We start from the raw sequence: 25,876 nt of genomic DNA, 5'->3' as shown, positions 1-25,876 counted from the left end.
GTTATTTATTTCATGATAGGAGTGATCATTTTTGTATGTATTTATTTCATGATTTACATTATTTTGGATTAATTATTTCAAGTCTTATTATTTCACAACTTAGTTATTTAGTTTATAGTTTGAGTACTTATTTCATGATTTATTATTTCACAGTTTAATTATTTCACGATTCATTTATTTATTTAATGATGTAAGTATTTTTTAAAATGTTTTAATTAATAATTTCTTGGTTCGATTGATGAATTTGTGGTCATTTTAAAATGTTTTCTGAACTAAGAGTGTACAGTACAGTAAGTGTAGAATCACATCCTCCCAGCATGATTGGTCCAAGTCATCATGAAGCTCCTCCCACTGACCACACTTGGCAACACCCCCAAAATTGACAATAATTTTTTAGCCATGATTTGAATGTTGACGTTAGATTGTTGTGGGCTCACAGAGACCTCTAGTGTCCAAGAAGGAAACTGCAGTGGTGTGCTGCGACAAACTGCTGCTTTGCTATATTGTGACACTTTCTAAAATGTACTTAATAATAATAAAAAACATTTAAACAGCTTTAGTTATAATACACAAAGTATTTTTTACAACTAATGAAATATATCGTTCAGGCAGATGTACCTAATATGTTTACCATGATTCCGAGTCATGGGTAGGGGAGGGGGGGCGAGTGTCGCACTGCATGCTGGGATACGAGCAAGATGGCAGAGGAGAGTGTCTTGTTGTGATTTCTACACTCAAAAACATAGAAAAAAAACTAATATTGTATTTGGTCTCTAGCTTTTTGTTGTCTTGTTGTTTTGATTTGAGAAACAAAAAACGACACAAGACTCCAAGTGAGTGGGCGGCATGCCTCGACGCAGGATATGTTTTTTGCAGCGTCACGGACACACAGGTGTCACTCTTTCTTTCATGACATTGATTTAAAGTAACTGCATGTGACATTTGTGCTTGCGTGTGTTCAAAGTGTGCCGTGGACTTTAACCCCCAAAGTGAGCATCTCCGTGTCGTGTTTGGGTTAAATCGACACGATAAAAGTTCACAATTTAAAACGTCGAGTTGTCAGAGTGACGTCACCCGTGTTGTTGTTGTTGTGGTGCCGGGGAGGTGTTCAAGATCACGATGTGTTCGCGACGTGTTGTGCAATTAAAATGTTGTTTAAAACACAAACTAAATGTGCTTGGCTTCGTGTATTAATGATTGACTTTATTTTGTTCACCTACAAAATGTTGAAACACACATTTTTAATGCACATTCGATGACAATTAGGAGTTAGGTTTTGTGTTTTAGTAACATCAAACTGATGACTTGTGATGTAAATAAACACTTCTTACCTGACCGGCGTTAAAAAGAATTAAGTTGACATCTGAAACTCAGTGTAAATATTTTTGTATTAAATCATTTAGTAATTTTATTCTGTCTTTATGTACAAAACCCAAAACCAGTGAAGTTGGCACCTTGTGTAAATGGTAAATAAAAACAGAATACAATGATTTGCAAATCATTTTCAACTTATATTCAATTGAATAGACTGCAAGGACAAGATATTTAATGTTCCACCTGAGAAACGTCATTTGTTTTTGCAAATAATCATTATCTTAGAATTTAATGGCAGCAACACATTGCAAAAAAGTTGTCACAGGGACATTTTTACCTCTGTGTTACATGGCCTTTCCTTTTAGCAACACTCAGTAAACATTTGGGAACTGAGGAGACACATTTTTGAAGCTTTTCAGGTGGAATTATTTCCCATTCTTGCTTGATGTACAGCTTAAGTTGTTCAACAGTCCGGGGGTCTCCGTTGTGCGCCACACATTTGGACATCTGGACTACAGTCTTGTACCCGCACTCTTTTACTATGAAGCCCCGCTGTTGTAACATGTGGCTTTGCATTGTCTTGCTGAAATAAGCAGGGGTGTCCATGATAACGTTGCTTGGATGGCAACATATGTTGCTCCAAAACCTGTATGTACCTTTCAGCATTAATGGTGCCTTCACAGATGTGTAAGTTACCCATGCCTTGGGCACTAATACACCCCCATACCATCACACCTGCTGGCTTTTCAACTTTGTGCCTAGAACAATCCGGATTGTTCTTTTCCTCTTTGTTCCGCAGGACACGACGTCCACAGTTTCCAAAAACAATTTGAAATGTGGACTCGTCAGACCACAGAACACTTTTCCACTTTGCATCAGTCCATCTTAGGTGAGCTCAGGTCCAGCGAAGCCGGCAGCGTTTCTGGGTGTTGTTGATCAATGGCTTTAGCTTTGCATAGTAGAGTTTTAACTTGCACTTACAGATGTAGCGACGAACTGTAATTACTGACAGTGGTTTCCTGAAGTGTTCCTGAGCCCATGTGGTGATATCCTTTACACACCGATGATCCAAGGTCCGTAATATCATCGCTTACGTGCAGTGATTTCTCCAAATTCTCGGGACCTTTTGATGATATTACGGACCGTAGATGGATAAATCCCTAAATGCCTTGCGATAGCGCGTTGAGAAATGTTGTTCTTAAACTGTTGGACAATTTCCTCACGCATTTGTTGACAAAGTGGTGACCCTCGCCCCATCCTTGTTTGTGAATGACTGAGCATTTCATGCTTTTATACCCAATCATGGCACCCACCTGTTCCCAATTAGCCTCTTCACCTGTGGGATGTTCCAAATAAGTGTTTGATGAGCATTCCTCAACTTTATCAGTATTTTTTTGCCACTTGTGCCAGCTTTTTCGAAACATGTTGCAGGCATCAAATTCCAAATGAGCTAATGTTTGCAAAAAATAAAGTTTTCCAGTTCGAACGTTAAATATCTTGTCTTTGCAGTCTATTCAATTGAATATAAGTTAAAAAAGGATTTGCAAATCATTGTATTCTGTTTTTATTTACCATTTACACAACGTCCCAACTTCACTGGTTTTGGGTTTTGTCATATTTTACTTAATTTCTTGTATATTTAAAAATGTTTTTATATACAATTTCGTTTTAAATAATTCTTACTATTTTATCACGTGTATATTAATTTTCTGGCACTGGCATGAATTATGCACAGTTTTGTGTTAGCTTGGCTTTGTGTGAACAGCACTAAACCAACATGCATTTTTAATGGCTATATTGTATAATATGATGTAACTTTCTTTCAGGGGATTGTCCGCCGGGCTTGTAGAGGTTTTCGTAATCCAGCCGAATGTAAGTCGCTTTGTGTAGTTGCTGAGTCTGCACAATGTTCCAAAGACTCTTGCCTGGAGCCAAATCGGCAAGTTTGAGGCGTGACGTAAAAGCTTTTGGAGACGATGGTTCCTTTTTGATAAAGTGATTGGTGATCAACCACCTCCCCGTCATTCTTTTTAATATCCGAACAAATTTATTTGCACACAAAAACATCCCAATCCGGGAGGTTTGTAACTTCATTCGGGATGAAGAATCCGGATGAGTTGGCAAGTCCTTTGTTGTCGTAACAATGATCAATTTTCATAGCGTAATCATGCATCTTTAATGTTTTAATAGTTAAATATAGCAAGTATTTTTATTTATTATTTTATGGATTGTTAGTTAATATTACTATTGTTACTTACAATGAAGCACATGCCGTCTAGCGTCCACTTCTAAGTATGTGCGGTATAAAACGAGTAAAACATCAACACAGTATTTGTTCCAATTTCTGTTGAAATCCTGTGCTTTTTTCAGGTTAAGGTTTCAAGGAACACCTGAAAAACCCATCAATCCGTCCTCTACACCAGGAGTTCTTAACCTCTATGCCCCGGGGACCCATTTTTCACTACAGAGGGTCCCGGGGTCAATTCAGACTGAATTAGAAATCTTACCCTTGATTTTGAACATATTCAATAATTATTTCTGTTCTACTTACAGTTTAACTGGACTAAAACTAAAAACCTAAAAATAAATACGAAATAAATGTACTACAAAAGAAGGGACTCATAAAAACTGATGAAAAATACATTTACATATAATTACGCATTGCTAAAATACATTCTAAGTAAATTAATTATATACATGTTTCTTAAAAAACTGTCCAAAAAATTTAAATACAAACGAAAACACATCTTTCACACTAGAGTCATAATTTTTGCCCTGAAGAAACTTCTTCATGACTTTAGCCACAGACTTTTGTTTGTTTGATATTGTCATTTCCGCCACAAGTGGTGGAAATGTGTATTACAACTGAGTACCGCTGCGGCGCTGATTATTTTTGGGGCGCCAACAATGGGCCCTATGGTTCAGAAAGACTGCTCTACCCCACTTATCCCCATTAGGGTCACGGGTAATCTGGACTCTGAACTGGTGTATACAGACAACCACACTTGCATTAATGCCCATTAATTAACCATTTAAAAACCCTCAGTTTTTAATGTGGGAGGAGGCCGGAGTATGCGGAGGACTCCCACCCAAGAACGGGGAGAACATGCGAACTACACGCAGAGATGTCCAAACGGGGATCCAAACCCAGATCTCCTGACTGTGCGGCCTACATGCTAACTATTACACCGTGCGGACACTTCAAATGTTGTTAACAAATTCACATGATTAAAAGTTGATGCAATGTTCCTAAAAAAGCCTCAAAATGATGCAACGTTTGCTGGAACTTTCTGAAAAATCCATCTTTTTCTGCTTATCCGAAGTCGGGTCGTGGGGTCAGTAGCTTATGTAGACTTTCTTCTCCCTAGCTACTTCGTCCTGCTCTTCCCGTGAAATCCAGAGGCATTTTCCTGGGAGACAGAGCCGTGTCCTGGGTCTTACCCGTGGTCTCCTACCGGTCGGACGCACCCTAAACACCTCCCCAGGGAAGCGTTCAGGGGGCATTCTAACCAGATGCCCGAACCACCTCATCTGGCTCCTTTGGATGTGGAGGAGCAGCAACTCTGAGCTCTTCCCGAATAACAAAGCTTCTCACACTATCTCTAAGGGAGAGCCACGCCACCCTTCCATCCATCCATTTTTTACCCCTTAGCCACGCCACCCGACGGAGAAAATTCATTTCGGCCGCTTGTATTTAGGATCTTGTCTTTTCGGTCCTAACCCAAAGCTCATCATAGGTGAGGATAGGGACATAGATTGACCGGCAAATTGAGAGCTTTACCTTCCGGCTTAGCTCCTTTTTCACCACGGCAGACAGATTGCATGCAAATTCAGCCATTATAGGCAATCACAAAAAAAAGCCAGCAAAATCCTGTAGGGACTAATTCCTAGTTATTTTGTGTTCATTGTTATTATTATGACATCACGTCTGTTTACCAAAAGCAGAACAAATTGCATCATTGCTATTTTGCATTACCCAAGCACACACAGGAGATAAAACATGTACTGGCCAAGAAAATCAAGATGGCCACAGATTAAAAATGGCTGCTAACCCGCATATAGTGGCCACTTTCCGCTTTGGTGGTTGCTACAGAGTCTATAGAGACTACTTATTAGTGTCTTTAGTGGAGAGACTATTTTATCAACCAGTCTGACGCTGATATATCTTTCTTAGGAACAGAACGACAGCAAAGCATCTCATTGAGCGCTACTTTCGGCAGTTAACTGAAGGCTGTGGGAATGGCAACTGCAAAAATCAGCTCTGCGCTTCGTGTCGAGATTTCCAGCCGCTGGACAAAAACTCGGCGGCGGTCCGAGCGCTGGAGTTGTGCAAGGTGAAAGCCAAACTCTGCGAGCCTCATGCTCATGGTACAGAGTCAGATCCTCAGCCGGCCGATCTTACCAAGGAGGACTTTTCAGGTAGCGCAGAAAATACTTTTTCTCAGCACTGACTCGCTTCATTCAGCGTTCTGTTGTTCCAGATATCCATTACCTCACAGAGAATACTGTTTTTATCATTCTGAGCATCTGCGAAGAAGAAGGCGACTACTCTGCTCTCATTCGGGTCATTGGCAGGGTGTTCTCTAACGCAGGTGCTCTGATAAAAAGTTTCCGTACGGATGAACCCAACGCTGCGGAAGCTCTTCCCAGAGACGGAGACCAGCAGGAGTCGGATCAGACGGGCGCCTCCTTTTCTTCTGCGGACGCCTGCGAGGTGACGGTGGACATTGACTCTGTGCGGCGGGTCTATGACAGACTTCAGACCAACGAGCAGGCGGAGTCCACTCTGGTGAATGCGCTCCTCTACCTCACTCCTAATGTGGAGCTCGACCTGGAGTACCTGGATGCCTACGAGACAAACCCAGACTACCTGAACATCTTTGTCATTCTGATGGAGAACAGCAACCTACACAGCCCAGAGTACCTGGATTTAGCGTTGCCGCAGCTTTGCAAGGCCATGAGCAAGCTGCCGGTGTGCGCTCTGGCCAGACTGTCCAAGCTGTGGTCAAAATATGACCTCCCGTACGTTCGCCGCATGATGGAGACCTTCCAACAGCTCATCACCTACACCGTCGTCAGCCAGGAGTACAACGCAGAGAACCTGGTCAATGACGACGAGACGGTGGTGGCTGCTTGCAAGTGTTTGAAAGTGGTGTTCTATGCAAGCTTAGTGGGCGGCAACGTAGACGTGGAGCACAACGAAGACGACGACGGCGGGGAGTTCGACTCCGACGAGCTCTCCTTGCACGAGCTGCTTGGCGAGGAGCGTCTCTACAAGAAGGGGCCTCAGGTAGACCCTCTGGAGATGGAGCTGGGTGTCCGACCCATCGATAGTAGGAAGCCCCTCATCCCCTTTGAGGACTTTGTCAACGAGTCCCTCAATGACGTGGTTGAGATGGACAAGGATTTCTCCTTCTTCAAAGTTGACGCGGAAACAAAGTTTTCCTTTCAGACCTGCCCCTTTGTCCTCAACGTATTCACAAAGAACCAGGGGCTTTACTACGACAACAGGATCAGGATGTACAGCGAGCGGCGTCTCACCGCCCTCTACAGCATGGTGCAGGGCCAGGAGCCCAACCCTTACCTCAAACTCAAAGTGCGCCGAGACCACATTATCGACGACGCCCTCGTCAGAGTGAGTCACACCGTTGTGCCGCTGTCAGTCCCGTCGCACTACCATACAGTTTGTCATGTTTCATCCCGCCTGTGTCGCAGCTGGAGATGATCTCCACGGAGAACCCGTCTGACCTGAAGAAACAGCTCTTTGTGGAGTTCGAGGGGGAACAAGGGGTCGACGAGGGAGGCGTGTCCAAAGAGTTCTTCCAGTTGGTCTTGGAGGAAATCTTCAATCCTGACATTGGTGAGATGCTAGTCAATCGTTTTAGCGGGAACATAGAGCAAAGAGCGGGGTACTTCTTGGACTGATCACCTGTCAATCACAGGACTAACATACAGCATATTCCACTGACCGACTGTCTCTGTAAACCACTTGAAAGCCTTCAGTAAACCTAACCCACCTACTTTTGTAAATATTAAAGACTGTCTTCAGGGTCTTCGATAAAGGGTGTTTTCATCGAAAACATTAAGTACAATGTAGAGCCTTCAGTTAGCCAAACGTACAACTTTTAATTAATTTTAAAGACATAGCAGGAAGTCTCAGGGCATGCAATTGATCGCAACTGGCGGACTGTTTGGTTTGTTTTAGAAAACGATTCGCGTCTCATTCAAGTAGGCTTCATCACTTCATGCTCATGGGCTTAGATTGGTCAGATCTCGTTTTAGACTCAGATTTGCATCTCAACAGTCCCCCCCCCCCCCCCCCCCCCCCGCCCCTGTGAGCATCCAGTCCATAGGGAGGTCAGCAGAGGGATCCTCTTGCTAGTAGACAGGTCGAAGCGCAGAGACATCACCGACAGATGAATAGAGGAGCGGTCCAACCCGGGTCCCGACTTCATAATGTGAGAGTCCGGTCCGTAGAGAGGCCATCCTCTTGTATGTAGACACGTTAGCAATGCAGAGACGTCACCAACTGATGCACAAATGGTCCACCCCAGGTCCCGACTTGGAACAGCTAGAGCATCCTCCGTGGGAACTGATCCGTGGCCACCCGATAACCTCTCCACACAGGAGAAAAAGGGGCAAGAGCAGAAAAAGAGAGGTCTAAAACTGGTCTGAATAAGTGTCTATTTAAAGGCTAGGCTGTATAAATGAGTTCAAAGCTATCTCTGTAGTATTTGGCCGTAGGCCTGGAAGTCGCTGCGTTCGGCACCACAGAACAGAGTCAACATCCCAAGTGTGTTTGAAGAAGGGGGCAGGGATTCAGAGCCTCTTTCGCTGGAATGGTTTCACTAGGGTGTTTACTGCATGACCTTTCCAAGGCCAATGCAGAGGGAGCTAAATTGTAGATAAGGATTGGTTTGGTTCGGGCAAGCGAACACATTCCAATAGTTTGTGTGCTGTAGTTGTTCCAGCTCTCAAATGTATCATAATTTTGCCTTGCAGAGCGGAAAGCTTCTATGAGATGTTGTCCAATTTGCGATTCCGTTCAGAAATCGCCAAAGTCTTGTCACTGTCAATCACTTGTGGCTCCTTTTGCAACCTTCCAAGCTCCTCCTTTGTGACGCAGGAATGTTCACGCACGACGACGACACCAAGGTCTTCTGGTTCAACTCGTCCTCGCTGGAGAACGAGGCGCAGTACACGTTGGTGGGCATCGTGCTGGGTTTGGCTATTTATAACAACTGCATCCTAGACGTGCACTTCCCCATGGTGGTCTACAGGAAGCTCATGGGCAAGACGGGCACCTACTTGGACCTTTCAGATTCACACCCGGTACGAAAAAAATCCGCTGCCAAGCTCCTACGCTGAGATCAGGTGTACCTAATAGAGTGTCCAAAGCGCGTGCTGCCATTGAGCAAGCCGCTTGTTGTGTTGCAGGTTCTATACCAGAGTCTGAGGGAGCTTCTGGACTATGGCGGCAATGTGCAGGAGGACATGGCGCTTACCTTCCAGATATCTCACACGGACCTTTTTGGAAGCCCGGTCTTGTACGACCTGAAGGAGGAAGGAGACCACATTCCTGTTTCCAAGGACAACAGACACGTGAGATGTTTGAAGTCCCACAAGATGACTGCCATGTTTGTTTACAATAAGCTCGGGAAGTTTACCACCTCCTACGAGGTAGGAGAAAAGGAGCGCTTGATTTGCCAACCCTGATCCCACCCACAGCAAAGTACGGGTAATCTCGCATCGTGGGAGCATTTTTTATTTTTTCACGGCACTATTTTTTAATATCACCAGATTTAAAAAAAAATGTAGAGTCTTCTGTTAGCATGTTAGCATGCATAATAACTGTTAGCATGCCAACAGTTATTATGCATGCTAACATTTATTATGCTTGAAGTACCAAAATATACGACTCTGAGGTAGTACCTGTAAAATGTTCTAAAAAAGTTAGCATGCTAATGGTTAGCATGCCTGTAATTCCAAAATATATGACTCTGAGGTAGAGACCTGTAAAATTTGCTAAAAAGTTAGCATGTTAACAGTTAACATGTGTGAAGTGCCACAATATATGACTCTGACGTAAATAAATAAATAATAATAAATAAATAAATACCTGCAATATTAGCCAAAGGTTGGCATGCTAACAGTTAGCATGCTAACTTTTTTAGAACATTTTATAGGTACTACCTCAGAGTCGTATATTTTGGTACTTCAAGCATAAAAACTGTTAGCATGTTAGCATGTATAATAACTGTTAGCATGCTAACAGTTATTATGCTTGAAGTACCAAAATATACGACTCTGAGGTAGTACCTATAAAATGTTCAAAAAAAGTTAGCATGCTAATGGTTAGCATGCCCGAAATTCCAAAATATATGACTCTGAGGTAGATACCTGTAACATTTGCTAAAAAGTTAGCATTTTAACAGTTAACATGTGTGAAGTGCCACAATATATGACTCTGACGTAAATACCTGCAATATTAGCTAAAAAAATTAGAAAATGTTATTGATACTACCTCAGAGTCGTATATTTGGGTACTTCAAGCATAATAACTGTTAGCATGCTAACATCTTAGCTAATTTTACATGCATTTACCTCACAGTCATATATTTTGGTATTTCAGGCAAGCTAACTGTTAGCATGCCAACCTTTTTAGCTAATTTTGCAGGTATTAACGTCAGAGTCATATATTTTGGCACTTCACACACATGTTAACTGTTAGCATGTTAACTGTTAACATGCTAACTTTTTAGCTCATTTTACAGGTATCTACCTCAGAGTCATATATTTTTGAATTTCAGGCAAGCTAACTGTTAGCATGCCAACCTTTTTAGATAATTTTGCAGGTATTAACGTCAGAGTCATATACAGGTATTTTGCACTTCACACACATGTTAACTTTTTAGCTCATTTTACAGGTATCTACCTCAGAGTCATATATTTTTTAATTTCAGGCATGCTAACCATTAGCATGCTAACTTTTTTTTAGAACATTTTATAGGTACTACCTCAGAGTCGTATATTTTGGTACTTCAAGCATAATAACTGTTAGCATGTCAGCATGCTAACATCTTAGCTAATTATACATGCATCTACCACACAGTCATATATTTTGGTATTTCAGGCATGCTAACTGTTAGCATGCCAACATTTTTAGCTAATATTTCAGGTATTTATGTCAGAGTCATATATTTTGGCACTTCACACATGTTAACTGTTAGCATGTTAACTGTTAACATGCTAACTTTTTAGCTCATTTTACAGGTATCTACCTCAGAGTCATATATTTTGGAATTTCAGGCATGCTAACCAGTAGCATGCTAACATTTTTTAGAACATTTTTTAGGTACTACCTCAGAGTCATATATTTTGGTACTTAAGCATAATAACTGTTAGCATGTTAGCATGCTAACATCTTAGCTAATTTTACATGCATTTACCTCACAGTCATATATTTTGGTATTTCAGGCATGCTAACTGTTAGCATGCCAACATTTTTAGCTAATATTTCAGGTATTTACGTCACAGTCATATATTTTGGCACTTCACGTATCTTAACTGTTAACATGTTAAAAGTTACCGGTTACCTTTTCAACGTATTTTACAGGTATCTTACCTTGGAGTCATATATTTGGGTATTTCAGCTAACTAATTGCAAATGCCAAAGCCAGACTGAAATGCTAACAGTTAACACGCTGGCCAGATAGCGTCAAGTAACAAAAAAATATGAGCAAAGGGAGCTAAAAAAAATCTAGCATGTTAACACTGCCATGCTAATATGCTAACAATATCATGCCTACAGTCAGCATTAGTGAAATACCAACATATATGACACTGAGGTGTTTACTTTCTATATTAGCAAAAAAAAAAAAAAACCTGCTAAAATGCTAAGTGTAACATGCATCAAGTACTAAAATATATTATTCTTAGGCGTAAGTAAGTACAGGTATCATTCGTCAAGTAACAGAATGTTTGAGGCTGAGGTGTATACCTGCAAAATTAGCAAACGAGCTAGCATGCTAATATTCGAACGCTAACAATAGTGAAATAATTTGCAACGGGCCGCACTTTGGACACCTATGGCATAAATAAACATTTAACATCACTTTTATGGAGGAGAGAGTAGAGCTACCTTTAAGCTTTTTTCTTGAATTCAATACTGTTTCTCACCTTCTTTATCAAAGTGCCTCATGTTGGATTATTTTGCGGACGTATTTAATTGATAAAAAATTGTAAAAACATTTTTTGGGGACGCCTAAATCAAGGGAAAGGTACGCGAGCAAGCTATATTCAAAAACGGAGTCCTACAGAAAGCGAGGTTCACTTCTCTGTGCCTTGTACCCCCGGCAGGAGTTTGTGCAGCTGTACGCCGACTACATCCTGAACAAGAGCGTGGAGACGCAGTTCCGAGCGTTCAAGAAAGGCTTCCTCATGGTGACCAGCGAGTCGCCCATGAAGTACCTGTTCAGACCCGAGGAAGTGGAGTTGCTGATCTGCGGAAGCCGAGTGAGGGCGCCATCATTGGCAGCTTGCACCCTTGGAAAGCCTTCATTTCTTTGACCGGCCGCTCTTGTCCTCTCACAGAAACTTGACTTCCAGGCACTGGAGAAGACGACGGACTATGACGGCGGTTACAGCAAAGACAGTCGAGTCATCAAGTAAGCACAATTCTTGCCGGAAAAAAAGTTTTTCCCGCCATCATGTCAATAGAAATAGTCTGTTACTACTGTATGACTTTAAAGGCCTACTGAAATGATTTTTTTTAATTTAAACGGGAATAGCAGATCCATTCTATGTGTCATACTTGATCATTTCGCGATATTGCCATATTTTTGCTGAAAGGATTTAATAGAGAAAATCGACGATAAAGTTCGCAACTTTTACTCGCTGATTAAAAAAAGCCTTGCCTGTACCGGAAGTAGCGTGACGTCACAGGAGCTAGTATTCCTCACAATTCCCCATTGTTTACAATGGAGCGAGAGAGATTCGGACCGAGAAAGTGATGATTACCCCATTAATTTGAGCGAGGATGAAAGATTCGTAGATAAGGAACGTTACAGTGAAGGACTTGAGAGGCAGTGATGGACGTATCTTTTTTCGCTCTGACCGTAACTTAGGTACAAGCTGGCTCATTGGATTCCACACTCTCCTTTTTTTATTGTGGATCACAGATTTGTATTTTAAAACACCTCGGATACTATATCCTCTTGAAAATGACAGTCGAGAACGCAAAATGGACATTCAGTGCCTTTTATCTCCACGACAATACATCGGCGAAATGCTTTAGCTACGAGCTAACGTGATAGCATCGTGCTTTAACTGCATATAGAAACAAAAAAATAAACCCCTGACTGGAAGGATAGATAGAAAATCAACAATACTATTAAACCGTGGACATGTAAATACACGGTTAATGCTTTCCAGGCTGGCGAAGGTTAACAATGCTGTGCTAACGACGCCATTGAAGCTAACTTAGCAACTTAGCAACGGGACCTCACAGAGCTATGCTAAAAACATTAGCTCTCCACCTACGCCAGCCAGCCCTCATCTACTCATCGACACCCGTGCTCACCTGCGTTCCAGCGATCGGCAGAAGGACGAAGGACTTCACCCGATGCGTTTGGCGGCCCGGAGACGTAGGAAGTCAAGGTGAGGTCGGCGGCTAGCGCGGCTAGCGCGGCTAGCGCTCCAACAAAGTCCTCCTGGTTGTGTTGCTGTAGTCCGCTGCTAATACACCGATCCCACACTTTGCAGCCTTCATTGTTCATTAAACAAATTGCAAAAGATGTCCAAAATACTGTGGAATTATGAAATGAAAACAGAGCTTTTTGTATAGGATTCTACGGGTACCATAACTTCCGTTACTCTGACTTCGTCACGCGCATACGTCATCATACCGCGACGTTTCAGCCGGATATTTCCCGGGAAGTTTTAAAAGTCACTTTATAAGTTAACCCGGCCGTATTGGCATGTGTTGCAATGTTAAGATTTCATCATTGATATATAAACTATCAGACTGCGTGGTCGGTAGTAGTGGCTTTCAGTAGGCCTTTAAAGGCCTACTGAAATGCGATTGTCTTATTTAAACGGGGATAGCAGGTCCATTCTATGTGTCATACTTGATCATTTCGCGATATTGCCATATTTTTGCTGAAGGGATTTAGTAGAGACCATCGACGACAAAGTTCGCAACTTTTGAGTCGCTGATAAAAAAGCCTTGCCTGTACCGGAAGCAGCAGACGATATGCGCGTGACGTCACAGGTTGTGGAGCTCCTCACATCTGCACATTGTTTACAATCATGGCCACCAGCAGCGAGAGCGATTCAGAACGAGAAAGCGACGATTTCCCCATTAATTTGAGCAAGGATGAAAGATTTGTGGATGAGGAAAGTGAGAGTGAAGGACTAGAGGGCAGTGGAAGCGATTCAGATAGGGAAGATGCTGTGAGAGGCGGGTGGGACCTGATATTCAGCTGGGAATGACTACAACAGTAAATAAACACAAGACATATATATACTCTATTAGCCACAACACAACCAGGCTTATATTTAATATGCCACAAATGAATCCCGCATAACAAACCCCTCCCCCTTCCCGTCCATATAACCCACCAATACAAATCAAACACCCGCACAACACACTCAATCCCACAGCCCAAAGTACCGTTCACCTCCCCAAAGTTCATACAGCACATATATTTCCCCAAAGTTACGTACGTGACATGCACATAGCGGCACGCACGTACGGGCAAGTGATCAAATGTTTGGAAGCCGCAGCTGCATACTCACGGTACCGCGTCTGCGTATCCAACTCAAAGTCCTCGTGGTAAGAGTCTCTGTTGTCCCAGTTCTCCACAGGCCAATGGTAAAGCTTGACTGTCGTCTTTCGGGAATGTAAACAATGAAACACCGGCTACGTGTTTGTGTTGCTGCAGCCAGCCGCTAATACACCGCTTCCCACCTACAGCTTTCTTCTTTGCAGTCTTCATTGTTCATTGAACAAATTGCAAAAGATTCACCAACACAGATGTCCAGAATACTGTGGAATTTTGCGATGAAAACAGACGACTTAATAGCTGGCCACAATGCTGTCCCAAAATGTCCTCTACAATCCGTGACGTCACGCGCAGGCGTCATCACACAGAGACGTTTTCAGCAGGATATTTCGCGCAAAATTTAAAATTGCACTTTACTAATCTAACCCGGCCGTATTGGCATGTGTTGCAATGTTAAGATTTCATCATTGATATATAAACTATCAGACCGCGTGGTCGGTAGTAGTGGCTTTCAGTAGGCCTTTAAGTTACATTTTTACAATATAAGTAGGGCTGTGAATCTTTGGGTACCGAACGATTCGACTCAGAATCGATTGTCGATTCAAACCGACTCTTGCAATGTGTTATTTGGTGTTAAGATTCTAATGAGATTTTTTCAAAACAAGCTACTGGTTAGAAACACTTCTTCTGGTTGCATGGAGATGGCATAAAAGTGTTTTTAAAAAAATGAATTCTCATTCAAAAAATGAAAACATATTGAATCGATTTTGTAAAATTATGAATTGGTATTAATAAGAATCACGATTTGGATGGGAATCAATTTTTTTGTGCACCACTAGTACTGACAAAATTAAATCTGTACCTAAAACATATCTAATTCAATACCAAGCTCTGTCATTAGTTAATGCATTCTTATTACTATTTAAAAAATAAAAATAAAAATATATGTATACAATAAAACATTTGATAAATATATATATGTATATATATTAATTTATATTTTATATATTTATGTATGTATATTTATGTATGTATATATATATATATATATATATATATATATATATATATATATATATATATATATATATATATATATATATATATATATATAAATTTATTTATTTCTATATTTTTACATATTATATATATATATAAACATATATTTATATATATATATTTTTTACAACAACTTTATGAAAATTATGAACAGATTCAGAATCGGGATGAATAAGAATTGGGATTGCAATTAATTATCTAATTAATTAATTAATTAATTATTATTATTATTATTTTCGTTTGTTTTTTGTTTGTTTTTTCCTTTTGCGGGGGAGGGGTGGCATCGTTGGGCTATAAACAAAAAAAATATTATTTTGACATTTAAGGCAGACAATAGATGTATGATGTATGCAAATACGATGTAATGGATAGGAATGTAGGATGCTGGACGTCATTAAAAACTAAATTACCAAAAAAAATAAAAAATTGCGATTCGGATATGAATCTTTTTTTTTTTGCACCCCTAGTACTGACAAAATTCAATCTGTACCTAAAAAAAAATAATGAATTCGATACCCATCCCTGTTATTAGTTAACATATTCTTGTTACAAGTAAAACATACTTGGGGGGGGGGGGGGGGGGGGGGGGGGCGTGGTTAAGAAGAGAGTATATTTCCAGCTAGAATTCACCAAATCAAGTATTTCATATATATATATATATATATATATATATATATATATATATATATATATATATATATATAATATATAATATATATATAATATATATATATATAATATATAATATATATATAATATATATATATATGTATATATATATATATATATATATATATATATATATATATATATATATATATATATATATATATATATATGTATGAAATACTTGACTTTAAGTGAATTCTAGCTATATATATATATATATATATATATATATATATATATATATATATATATATATATATATATATATTTTATTTTTTTTAATTTTATTATACATATAAATAAAATACTTGAATTTCAGTGTTCTGCAGGCTATCCAATAGATGGCAGTATTGTCCTGTTTAAGAGTGTCACAACATTGCTGTTTACTGCAGACGAACTGCTTTACGGTAGACTAAACGTGACTGCTGTTGTTGTGTGTTGGTACCGCGCTGGGAGGACGTTAATGAAACTGCCTAACAATAAACCCACATAAGACACCAAGAACTCTCTCTCCTTGTTGTGCACTCTACTTTCTAAAAACCGTACATGTTATGACGTCATTGGGCAGGCAAGCTGTTTATTTGTGGGAAAGCGGACGTGAGAACGGCTGTCGCCACTCAGGTCCGCATTGAGCTGGAGGGGGCGTGGCCTCCAGCTCCGGCTGAATACCGGGAGTTTGTCGGGAGAAAATCTCTGCCGGGAGGTTGTCGGGAGAGGCGCTGAATACCGGGATTCTCCCGCTAAAAACGGGAGGGTTGGCAAGTATGCCGGACAGACCTGGCAGGCCCAAACGCATTGCGAGGGTCTTCTGGGAACATCTAGCAGAGTCTCCTGTCAGAGAGAGTTTCAATTCCCACCTCCGGAAAAACTTTGAACATGTCACGAGGGAGGTGCTGGACATTGAGTCCGAGTGGACCATGTTCGTTCCTCTATTGTCGAGGCGGCTGATTGGAGCTGTGGCCGCAAGGTAGTTGGTGCCTGTCGTGGCGGTAATCCTAGAACCCGTTGGTGGACACCGGCGGTGAGGGATGCCGTCAAGCTGAAGAAAGTCCTATTGGGTTCTTTTGGCTCATGGGACTCCGGAGACAGTAGACCGATACCGACAGGCCAAGCGGTGTGCGGCTTCAGTGGTCGGGGAGGCAAAAACTCAGACATGGGAGGAGTTCGGGGAAGCCATGGAAAACGACTTCCGGATGGCTTCTAAGCGATTCTGGACCCCTATCCACCGCCTCAGGAAGGGGAAGCAGTGCAATGTCATCACCGTGTATGGTGAGGATGGTGTTCTGCTGACCTCGACTGCGGATGTTGTGGATCGGTGGAGGGAATACTTCGAAGACCTCCTCAATCCCACCAACACGTCTTCCTATGAGGAAGCAGTGCCTGGGGAATCTGTGGTGGGCTCTCCTATTTCTGGGGCTGAGGTTGCCGAGGTAGTTAAAAAGCTCCTTGGTGGCAAGGCCCCGGGGGTGGATGAGATCCGCCCGGAGTTCCTCAAGGCTCTGGATGCTGTGGGGCTGTCTTGGTTGACAAGACTCTGCAACATTGTGTGGACATCGGGGGCGGTACCTCTGGATTGGCAGACCGGGGGTGGTGGTTCCTCTCTTTAAGAAGGGAAACCGGAGGGTGTGTTCCAACTATCCTGGGATCACACTCCTCAGCCTTCCCGGTAAGGTCTATTCAGCTGTACTGGAGTTCTTCCACACCAAACTCCTCCGGGCAAAGTGTGACGCGTACAATTTGTCTGAATTTGCCAAAAAGAAGACAACTGAAGGTGGAGTTCATAGTGAAGTTGTTGTTTTCATTTTTGTCTGCAGGGACTTCTGGGAAACCATCCACTCGTTTGAGGAGGAACAGAAGAAAATGTTCCTTCAGTTCACCACAGGCACACACAGAGCACCTGTGGGCGGCCTGGGAAAACTGAAGATGATCATCGCCAAAAACGGCTCAGACACTGACAGGTACACTTATTATTACATAATTATTACTATGTACCAGTATGTTATTATTACATAATTATTACATAATTATTACTATATGGCAGTATGTTATTATATAATTATTACTATGTAACAGTATGTTATTATTACATAATTATTACATAATTATTACTATATGACAGTATGTTATTATTACCTTATTATTACGTTATTATTACATACTTATTACTATATGACAGTATTGTTATTATTACATAATTAGTATGTTATTATTACATAATTATTACTATATGACAGTATGTTATTACATAATTAGTACTATGTGACAGTATGTTATTATTACATAATTAATACGTTATTATTATATAATTACTATATAACAGTATGTTATTATTACATAATTATTACGTTATTATATAATTATTACTATATAAAAGTATGTTATTATTACATAATTATTACATTATTATTACATAATTATTACGTTATTATTATATAATTATTACATTATTGTTACATAATTATTACTATATAACAGTATGTTAATATTACATAATTATTACGTTATTATTACATAATTATTACTATATAACAGTATGTCATTATCACATACTTATTACGTTATAATTACATAATTACTATGTTATTATTACATAATTAATATGTTATTATTACATAATTATTACTATATAACAGTATGTTATTATTACATAATTATTACGGTATTATTACTCAATTATTGCTATAAAACAATATGTTACTATTACATAATTATTACTATAAAACAATGTTATTATTACATAATTATTACGTTATTACATAATTATTACTATATGCTATTATTACATAATTATTACGGTATTATTACTCTATTACTATAAAACAATATGTTACTATTACATAAGTATTACTATATGACAGTATGTTATTATTACATAATTATTACGTTATCATTAAATAATTATTACTATATGACAGTATGTTATTATCACATAATTATTATGTTATTATTACACAATTATTACGTTATAACAGTGTGTTATTATTACATAATTATTACTATATGACAGTATGTTATTATTACCTTATTATTACATAATTATTACGTTATTATTACATAATTATTACTATATGACAGTATGCTATTATTACATAATTATTACGTTATTATATTATTATAAAGCAGTATGTAATTATTACTATACAGCAGTATGTTATTACTACTATAATGCAGTATGTTATTACTATAAAGCAGTATATTATTATTATTATTATAAAGTAGTATGTTATTATTATTATAAAGCAGTATATTATTATTATAAAGCAGTATATTATTACTATAAGGCAGTATATTATTATAAAGCAGTATATTATAACTATAAATCAGATTATTATTATTATTATAAAGTAGTATGTTATTATTATAAGGCAGTGTGTTATTACTATAAAGCAGTATATTATTATTATCATAAAGCAGTATATTATTACTATAAAGTAGTGTATTATTATTACTATAAATCAGTATATTATTACTATAAAGCAGTATATTATTATTATTATTATTATAAAGCAGTATGTTATTACTTTAAAGCAGTATATTATTACTATAAGTCAGTATATTATTATTATCATAAAGTAGAATGTTATTACTATAAAGCAGTATATTATTATAAAGCAGTATATTATTACTATAAAGCAGTATATTGTTATTATTATAAAGTAGTATGTTATTATTATTATAAAGTAGTATATTATTACTATAAAGCAGTATATTACTATTATTATAAAGCAGTATGTTACTACTATAAAGCAGTACATTATTATAAAGTAGTATGTTATTATTACTATAAGGCAGTTTGTTACTATTATTATAAAGCAGTATATTATTATTATAAAGTAGTATGTTATTATTACTATAAAGCAGTATATTGTTATTGTTATAAAACCGTATGTTATTACTACTATAAAGCAGTATATTACTATAAAGCAGTATATTATTATTATTATTATAAAGTAGTATGTTATTATTACTATAAAGCAGTATATTATTATTATTATAAAGTAGTATGTTACTATTACTATAAAGCAGTATATTATTATTATTATTATTATTATTATAAAGCGGTATGTTATTACTATGAAGCAGTATATTATTATTATTATTATAAAACAGTATGTCATTACTACTATAAAGCAGTATATTATTACTATAAAGCAGTATATTATTATTATTGTAATAAAGTAGTATGTTATTATTACTATAAGGCAGTATATTATTACCATAAAACAGTGTATTATTACCATAAAGAAGTATATTATTATTACTGTAAAGCAGTATATTATTATTATTATTATTATTATTATAAAGCAGTATATTATTATTATTACTATAAAGCAGTATATTATTACTATAAAGCAGTATATCATTATTATTATAAAGTAGTATGTTATTATTATTATAAAACAGTATATTATTATAAAGCAGTATATTATTATTACTATAAAGCAGTATATTATTATTATTATTATTATTATTATTATAAAACAGTATGTCATTACTACTATAAAGCAGTATATATTATTACTATTAAGCAGTATATTATTATTATTATAAAGTAGTATGTTATTATTACTATAAGGCAGTATATTATTACTACTATAAGGCAGTATATTATTACCATAAAACAGTGTATTATTAACATCAAGAAGTATATTAATATTACTGTAAAGCAGTACATAATTACTACTATAAAGCAGTATGTTATTACTATATATTTTATTAATCTATTATTATCATTTACATTTTTATTTATGTATGTATTTTGTGTGTGTGTTGTTTTGGTGGAGTAAGTACCATTTGGTTTATAATTGCACTTTTGCGTGTTGTATACGCCTTGAAACTCAAAGAAATGTTTAAAAATGAATAATAATTTTATAGTTTAGATAATGTTTTTTTTTTTTTTTTTTTTTACATTTTATTCACTTTAAATCTTTTTTTTTACAGATTTAAAAAACAATGTTATTAAAGTTGTTATTTGTTATAAGTGGATCCAAATTTCTATTGACAAATTATATGTACAGTCGGTGCAAAGTATACATATATACATACATATATACACGCCTATATTGATATATACACATATATAAATATACGTGTATATATATATATATATTTTATTTTTTTATTTTTAATACATATATGTTTTTTTGTTTTGTTTTGTTTTTTAAATTAATAAAAATAAAAATGTTTTATTACAATTACATAAAATAATGCTATAAAGTATGCTTTAATGACAATAATATTGCTATCATTTTTGCACCTTTTAAGAAGCATTTGTCCCGCAGGTTGCCCACCTCTCACACCTGTTTCAACGCGCTGCTGCTTCCAGAATATTCCTCCAAGGAGAAGCTGAGAGAAAGACTCCTGAAGGCCATCACTTACGCCAAAGGGTTTGGAATGTTGTGACAACTTTTTATGTTCATCTTTTGCTCCAAAATGAGACCCGCCCTCACATTTAGAACAACTTTTTTTCCTTTCCGCAACGTCTTCTATTCCACTTTTCATCTTCAAGTGGCTGTGAAACAACTCTGAGCTGCAACAACGTTTCCGCAACAATAAGATCGTCAATTAGGCTTTTCACTAAGAAATATTCGGTGCCTTAACAAACAATTTTTTTTGTACATTTCCTACTTCTTTATTTTGAAGTGTTTATGAACGTGCCCTTAAACAAGATGGAGTTAAATACAGTCCACCTCAGGATAGCAGTTTCATTGTCTCTGTGACAAAACGTCACCATCTTAACATGTAACCTTCAAAATAAAACTAACTTTTACACCGGGGGCCGCCAAAGCACAACTGTTAGCATTTTATTATTAGCATGCTACTTTTGCCTTCAATATTTTTGTTACTGCACGCATGATAGCTGTTAGCATGCTAACGTTAGCAATGCTAGCTCTTTTAAAGCTGAGTACCTCAGTACTTGACGCATGTTCCAGTTTGCATTAGCATGCTAGCTTTTAAAACATTTTTTTTAGCTAATTTAGCTGGTATACATACCTTAGTGTCGTAAATGTTATTTTAGCTTGCTAATGTTAGCATGTTGGAATAGTACTGTTAGCATGCTAGCTTTTTTTAAATAGCTAATTTAGCAGGTATACACCTTAGTGTCGTACATTTTGTTATTTTACGATTGTTAACAGTAAGCTTGCTAATGTTAGCATGTTGGAATAGTACTGTTAGCATGCTACTTATTTTAGTTAATTTAGCAGGTATACATCATTTTGTTATTACACTAATGCTAACTGTAAGCTTGTTGTTGTTAGCATGCTAGCTTTTTTTATTAAGCTAATTTAGCAGGTTTACACCTTAGTGTCGTCAATTTTGGTATTTCACTAATGCCAACTGTAAGCTTGTTGTTGTTAGCATGTTAGAATAGTAGTGTTAGTATACTAGCTTTTTATAGCTAATTTAGCAGGCATACACCTTAGTGTCGTAAATGGTGGTATTTCACTAATGCTAACTGTAAGCTTGTTGTTGTTAGCATGTTAGAATCGTACTGTTAGCATGCTAGCTTTTTTTAAAGCCAATTTAGCAGGTATACAATTTAAGTGTCCTAAATTGTGGTATTACACTAATGCTAACTGTAAGCATGCTGTTGTTAGCATGTTAGAATAGTACTGCTAGAATGCTAGCTTCTTTTTATTTTTTTTGCCAATTCAGCAGGTATACACCTTAGTGTTGTCAATTTTGGTATTTCACTAATGCTAACTGTTAGCTTGTTATTGTTAGCATGTTGGAAAAGTATTGTTAGCATACTAGCTTTTATTTTTTTTGGCCAATTCAGCAGGTATACACCTTAGTGTTGTCAATTTTGGTATTTCACTAATGCTAACTGTTAGCTTGTTATTGTTAGCATGTTGGAAAAGTATTGTTAGCATACTAGCTTTTATTTTTTTTAGCCAATTTAGCAGTTATACAACTTAGTGTCGCAAATTGTGGTATTTCACTAATGCTAACTGTAAGCTTGCTGTTGTTAGCATGTTGGAATAGTACTGTTAGCAAGCTAGCTTTTATTTTTATTTTTTTGTAGCCAATTTAGCAGGTATACAACTTAGTGTCGTAAATTGTGGTATTTCACTAATGCTAACTGTAAACTTGTTGTTGTTAGCATGTTGGAATACTACTGTTAGCATGCTAGCTTTTTTTTTTTTTTTGCCAATTTAGCAGGTATACAATTTAGTGTCGTAAAATGTGGTATTTCACTAATGCTAACTGTAAGTTTGCTACTGTTAGCAAGTTAGAATGGTACTGTTAGCATGCTAGCTTTTTGTTTTCCAATTTAGCAGGTATACACCTTAGTGTCATCAATTTTGGTATTTCACTCATGCTAACTGTAAGCTTGCTATTGTAAGCATGATAAAATAGTACTGTTAGCGTGCTAGCTTTTTATTTTTTCAAGCTAATTTCACATATATATTTTTTGTTACTTGACCTGGCCATCGTGCTAACTGTTAGCATTAATGCTCGGCGTTGGCTCTTCAGCATTCACACAAAAATACTATTGAAATGGCATTTTCTAGTACTTTGGGAAATAAAATCTATTTATTGTACTAGTTTTACAAAGTGAAAACTGCCAAAATGGCCCCCGCAGCCTTCGGTTTGTCAGTCCGTGGCCCTCATTGGGGACCCCTGCTTACATATTGCATTAAAAACAACTCAATAGAACGTAGCACAAACAAGGTCAGTAGTTTTATGAAGTAATGTAATAGTAAAGTACAGTATTTACTGGAGAGGGGACTTCTACGGTATCTCCTTTCAGCAGCTGCTCCTTATTTTCATGGATAAATGTTACGATATTATTTTTAACGTCCTTGGCTGTCTTTCACGCTCACTTTCTTCCTTCCCAGGCTTGGAAAAACCGAGTTATATGCTATATATAAGCTCTATTAGCCGAGAGACAGCTGCTATTTTGAGGTGTGGCAGAATTTCACCTCACTTTATCGGTGCTGGTTTTTTGTGTTCGGATGTTTTAGAAGTGACACAATGCATGCTGGGTAGTTTACTCACTGTGTCACCTTTGTTATTACGAACAATTTGTTCGTTGTGCTTTTTTTTGCATGCGGACGACGCGCCTCGTCCTCGTTTATAAGTCGAGGTCTTAGTCAACTCGGTCAAAAATATATCAAAGTGTTTTGTTCGCCAACACGTCTCAGGTCAATTAAAAATGTGCAACCACAGAGAAAACTGTGATGCCAAAGTAATAAAAAGTCAAAAGATGTGTCCCCGGTATATTTTATGTGTATATTCTGTCTAGTAATATCAGAAGGGAACTGCTTCTGTAAAAGTATTTGTGTATTCGTGATGAATACTACTGTAGTACCATTTTCCTACCACTCCAATTCCGACTAAAACATTTTGCCGAAGTTAGCATGCAAGCTATTTGAGTTAATTTGCCAGGTATACACCTTAGTGTCGTCAACTTTGTTATTTCACTAATGCTAACTGTAACCTCGTTGTTGTTAGCATGTTAGAATAGTACTGCTAGCATGCTGGCTTTTTTTTAGGTAATGAAACAGGGATATTTGGTATCGATCTGATACCAAATAAATACAGTGCTGTAGTATCGCCAATGCTGATTCGATACTTCAATTTGCCTCAAGTTAGTTGATCATGACTGTGATAAGGCGGGAAAAAATATTGAAATAAAAGTTTTATAACTAAATGCAACTGTACAAAACAATGTATTGATGTAGAATTAATTAATCGGTTAATTGAATAACTTCCCTTATTACACACGATTGTGTAAGAAAAAGCTTAGTTGTGCAAAATAACACAATGTAAATATAAATATGTCAAGGAAATAACATTAATAACTTCCAGTGCAGGGAGATATTTGTTAAACAAAAATAGAGAAAGAGAAAGAAAGAGAAAAAATCAAGAGAAAATGAAGGAGAAAGGAAACAAGCAAGCAAGAGAGTGGGAGAGAGAGAGCAAGAGAAGGAGAGGAAGCAAGAGAGAAGAGAAAGCAAACAAGGGAGCGGGAGAGAAACAGAAAGAGAGGGAGCAAGAGAAAGAAAAAGAAAGAGAAAGGAGAGAGAAAAAGAGAGAGACCAACAGAAAGTGAGAGATCGGAGAAGAGAGCCAGAGAGCACGTAAAAAAGCGAAAGAGAGACAGAAAGCAAATGAAAGAGCAAGAGAAATAGAGAAAAAGAGAGAGAAAGCAAATGAGAGAGAGCAAGAGAGACAGAGATAAAGAGAGAGCAAGAAAAATAGAGAGAGTAAGAGAAAGTGACCGATTGAGAGAGAGAGAGCAAGAGAAAAAGAGAGATCGAGGAGAGAGAGCAAAAGAGCAAGAGAAAAAAGAAAGAGAGAGAAAGGCAAACGAAAGAGCGGGAGAGAGCAAGCGAAAGAAAGAAAAAGAAAGAGGGTGAGAAAGCAAATGAGAGAGAGCAAGAGTTGGACAGAGAAAGTGAGAGCAAGAAAAAGAGAAAGAGAGCAACAGAAAGTGAGAGATTGGAGGAGAGAGAGCGAAACAGCAAGAGAAAAAAGAAAAAAAGTGAGAAGGCAAACGAGAGAGAGAGAGCGAGAGCAAGCGAAAGAAGGAAAAAGAAAGAGGGTGAGAAAGCAAATGAGAGAGAGCAAGAGATAGACAAAGAAAGAGAGAGCAAGAAAAAGAGAGCAACAGAAAGTGAGAGATTGGAGGGGAGAGAGCGAAAGAGAAAAAGAAAAAAGGGAGAAAGCAAACGAGAGAGAGAGAGCATGCGTAAGAAAGAGAGAGGGAAAGAAAACAAATGAGAGAGAGCAAGAGAAAGAGAGAGAGCAAGAGAAAGAGAGAGATCGGAGGAGCGAGAGCGCGAGAGCAAGAGAAAAAAGAAAAAGAGAAAAAGCAAATGAGAGAGAGCAAGAGAAAGACAAAGAGAGAAAGAAAAAGAGAGAAAGCAAGAGAAAGAGAGAGAGAAAGAAAGAGAGAGAAAGAAAGAGAGAGAACAAGAAAAAGAGAGAGAACAAGACAAAGTGAGAAATCGAGGAGAGAGAGTGAAAGAGCAAGAGAAAAAAGCAAAAGAAAGAGAGAGAGCAAATGAGAGAGAGCAAGAGAAAGAGAGAAAACTGAA

The 25,876-nt window shown here is 37.6% G+C and overlaps 2 protein-coding genes across 3 annotated transcripts; both read left to right on the top strand.

Annotated features, from left to right (window-relative positions):
* Positions 1-690: 690 nt before the first annotated feature.
* LOC133644393 (ubiquitin-protein ligase E3A-like) lies at positions 691-25,219 on the top strand. Of its 2 annotated transcripts, XM_062038821.1 has the most exons (11): positions 691-833; positions 3,141-3,186; positions 5,489-5,733; positions 5,796-6,949; positions 7,030-7,174; positions 8,441-8,646; positions 8,752-8,916; positions 11,674-11,829; positions 11,908-11,981; positions 17,642-17,785; positions 21,110-25,219. In XM_062038821.1, coding segments are annotated over exons 2-11 (2,412 nt in total). In that variant the 5' UTR covers positions 691-833; positions 3,141-3,184; the 3' UTR covers positions 21,231-25,219. The 2 variants fall into 2 exon arrangements, with proteins under 2 accessions (XP_061894805.1, XP_061894804.1); XM_062038820.1 differs by lacking the exon at positions 3,141-3,186 and having other exon boundaries at positions 691-892.
* On the top strand, positions 24,709-25,876 carry LOC133644112 (RNA-binding protein 25-like). The gene is made up of 2 exons (XM_062038430.1): positions 24,709-24,884; positions 25,070-25,876. Exons 1-2 carry the CDS (start codon positions 24,709-24,711, stop codon positions 25,557-25,559), a joined length of 666 nt encoding a protein of 221 aa, XP_061894414.1. The 3' UTR covers positions 25,560-25,876.

The sequence above is a fragment of the Entelurus aequoreus genome, linkage group LG27 (genome assembly GCF_033978785.1).
Source record: "Entelurus aequoreus isolate RoL-2023_Sb linkage group LG27, RoL_Eaeq_v1.1, whole genome shotgun sequence".
NCBI classification, from domain to species: Eukaryota; Metazoa; Chordata; class Actinopteri; order Syngnathiformes; family Syngnathidae; genus Entelurus; species Entelurus aequoreus.
The sequence above is the reverse complement of the archived record's forward strand: the minus strand, read 5'-3'. Positions and strand labels throughout refer to the sequence as shown.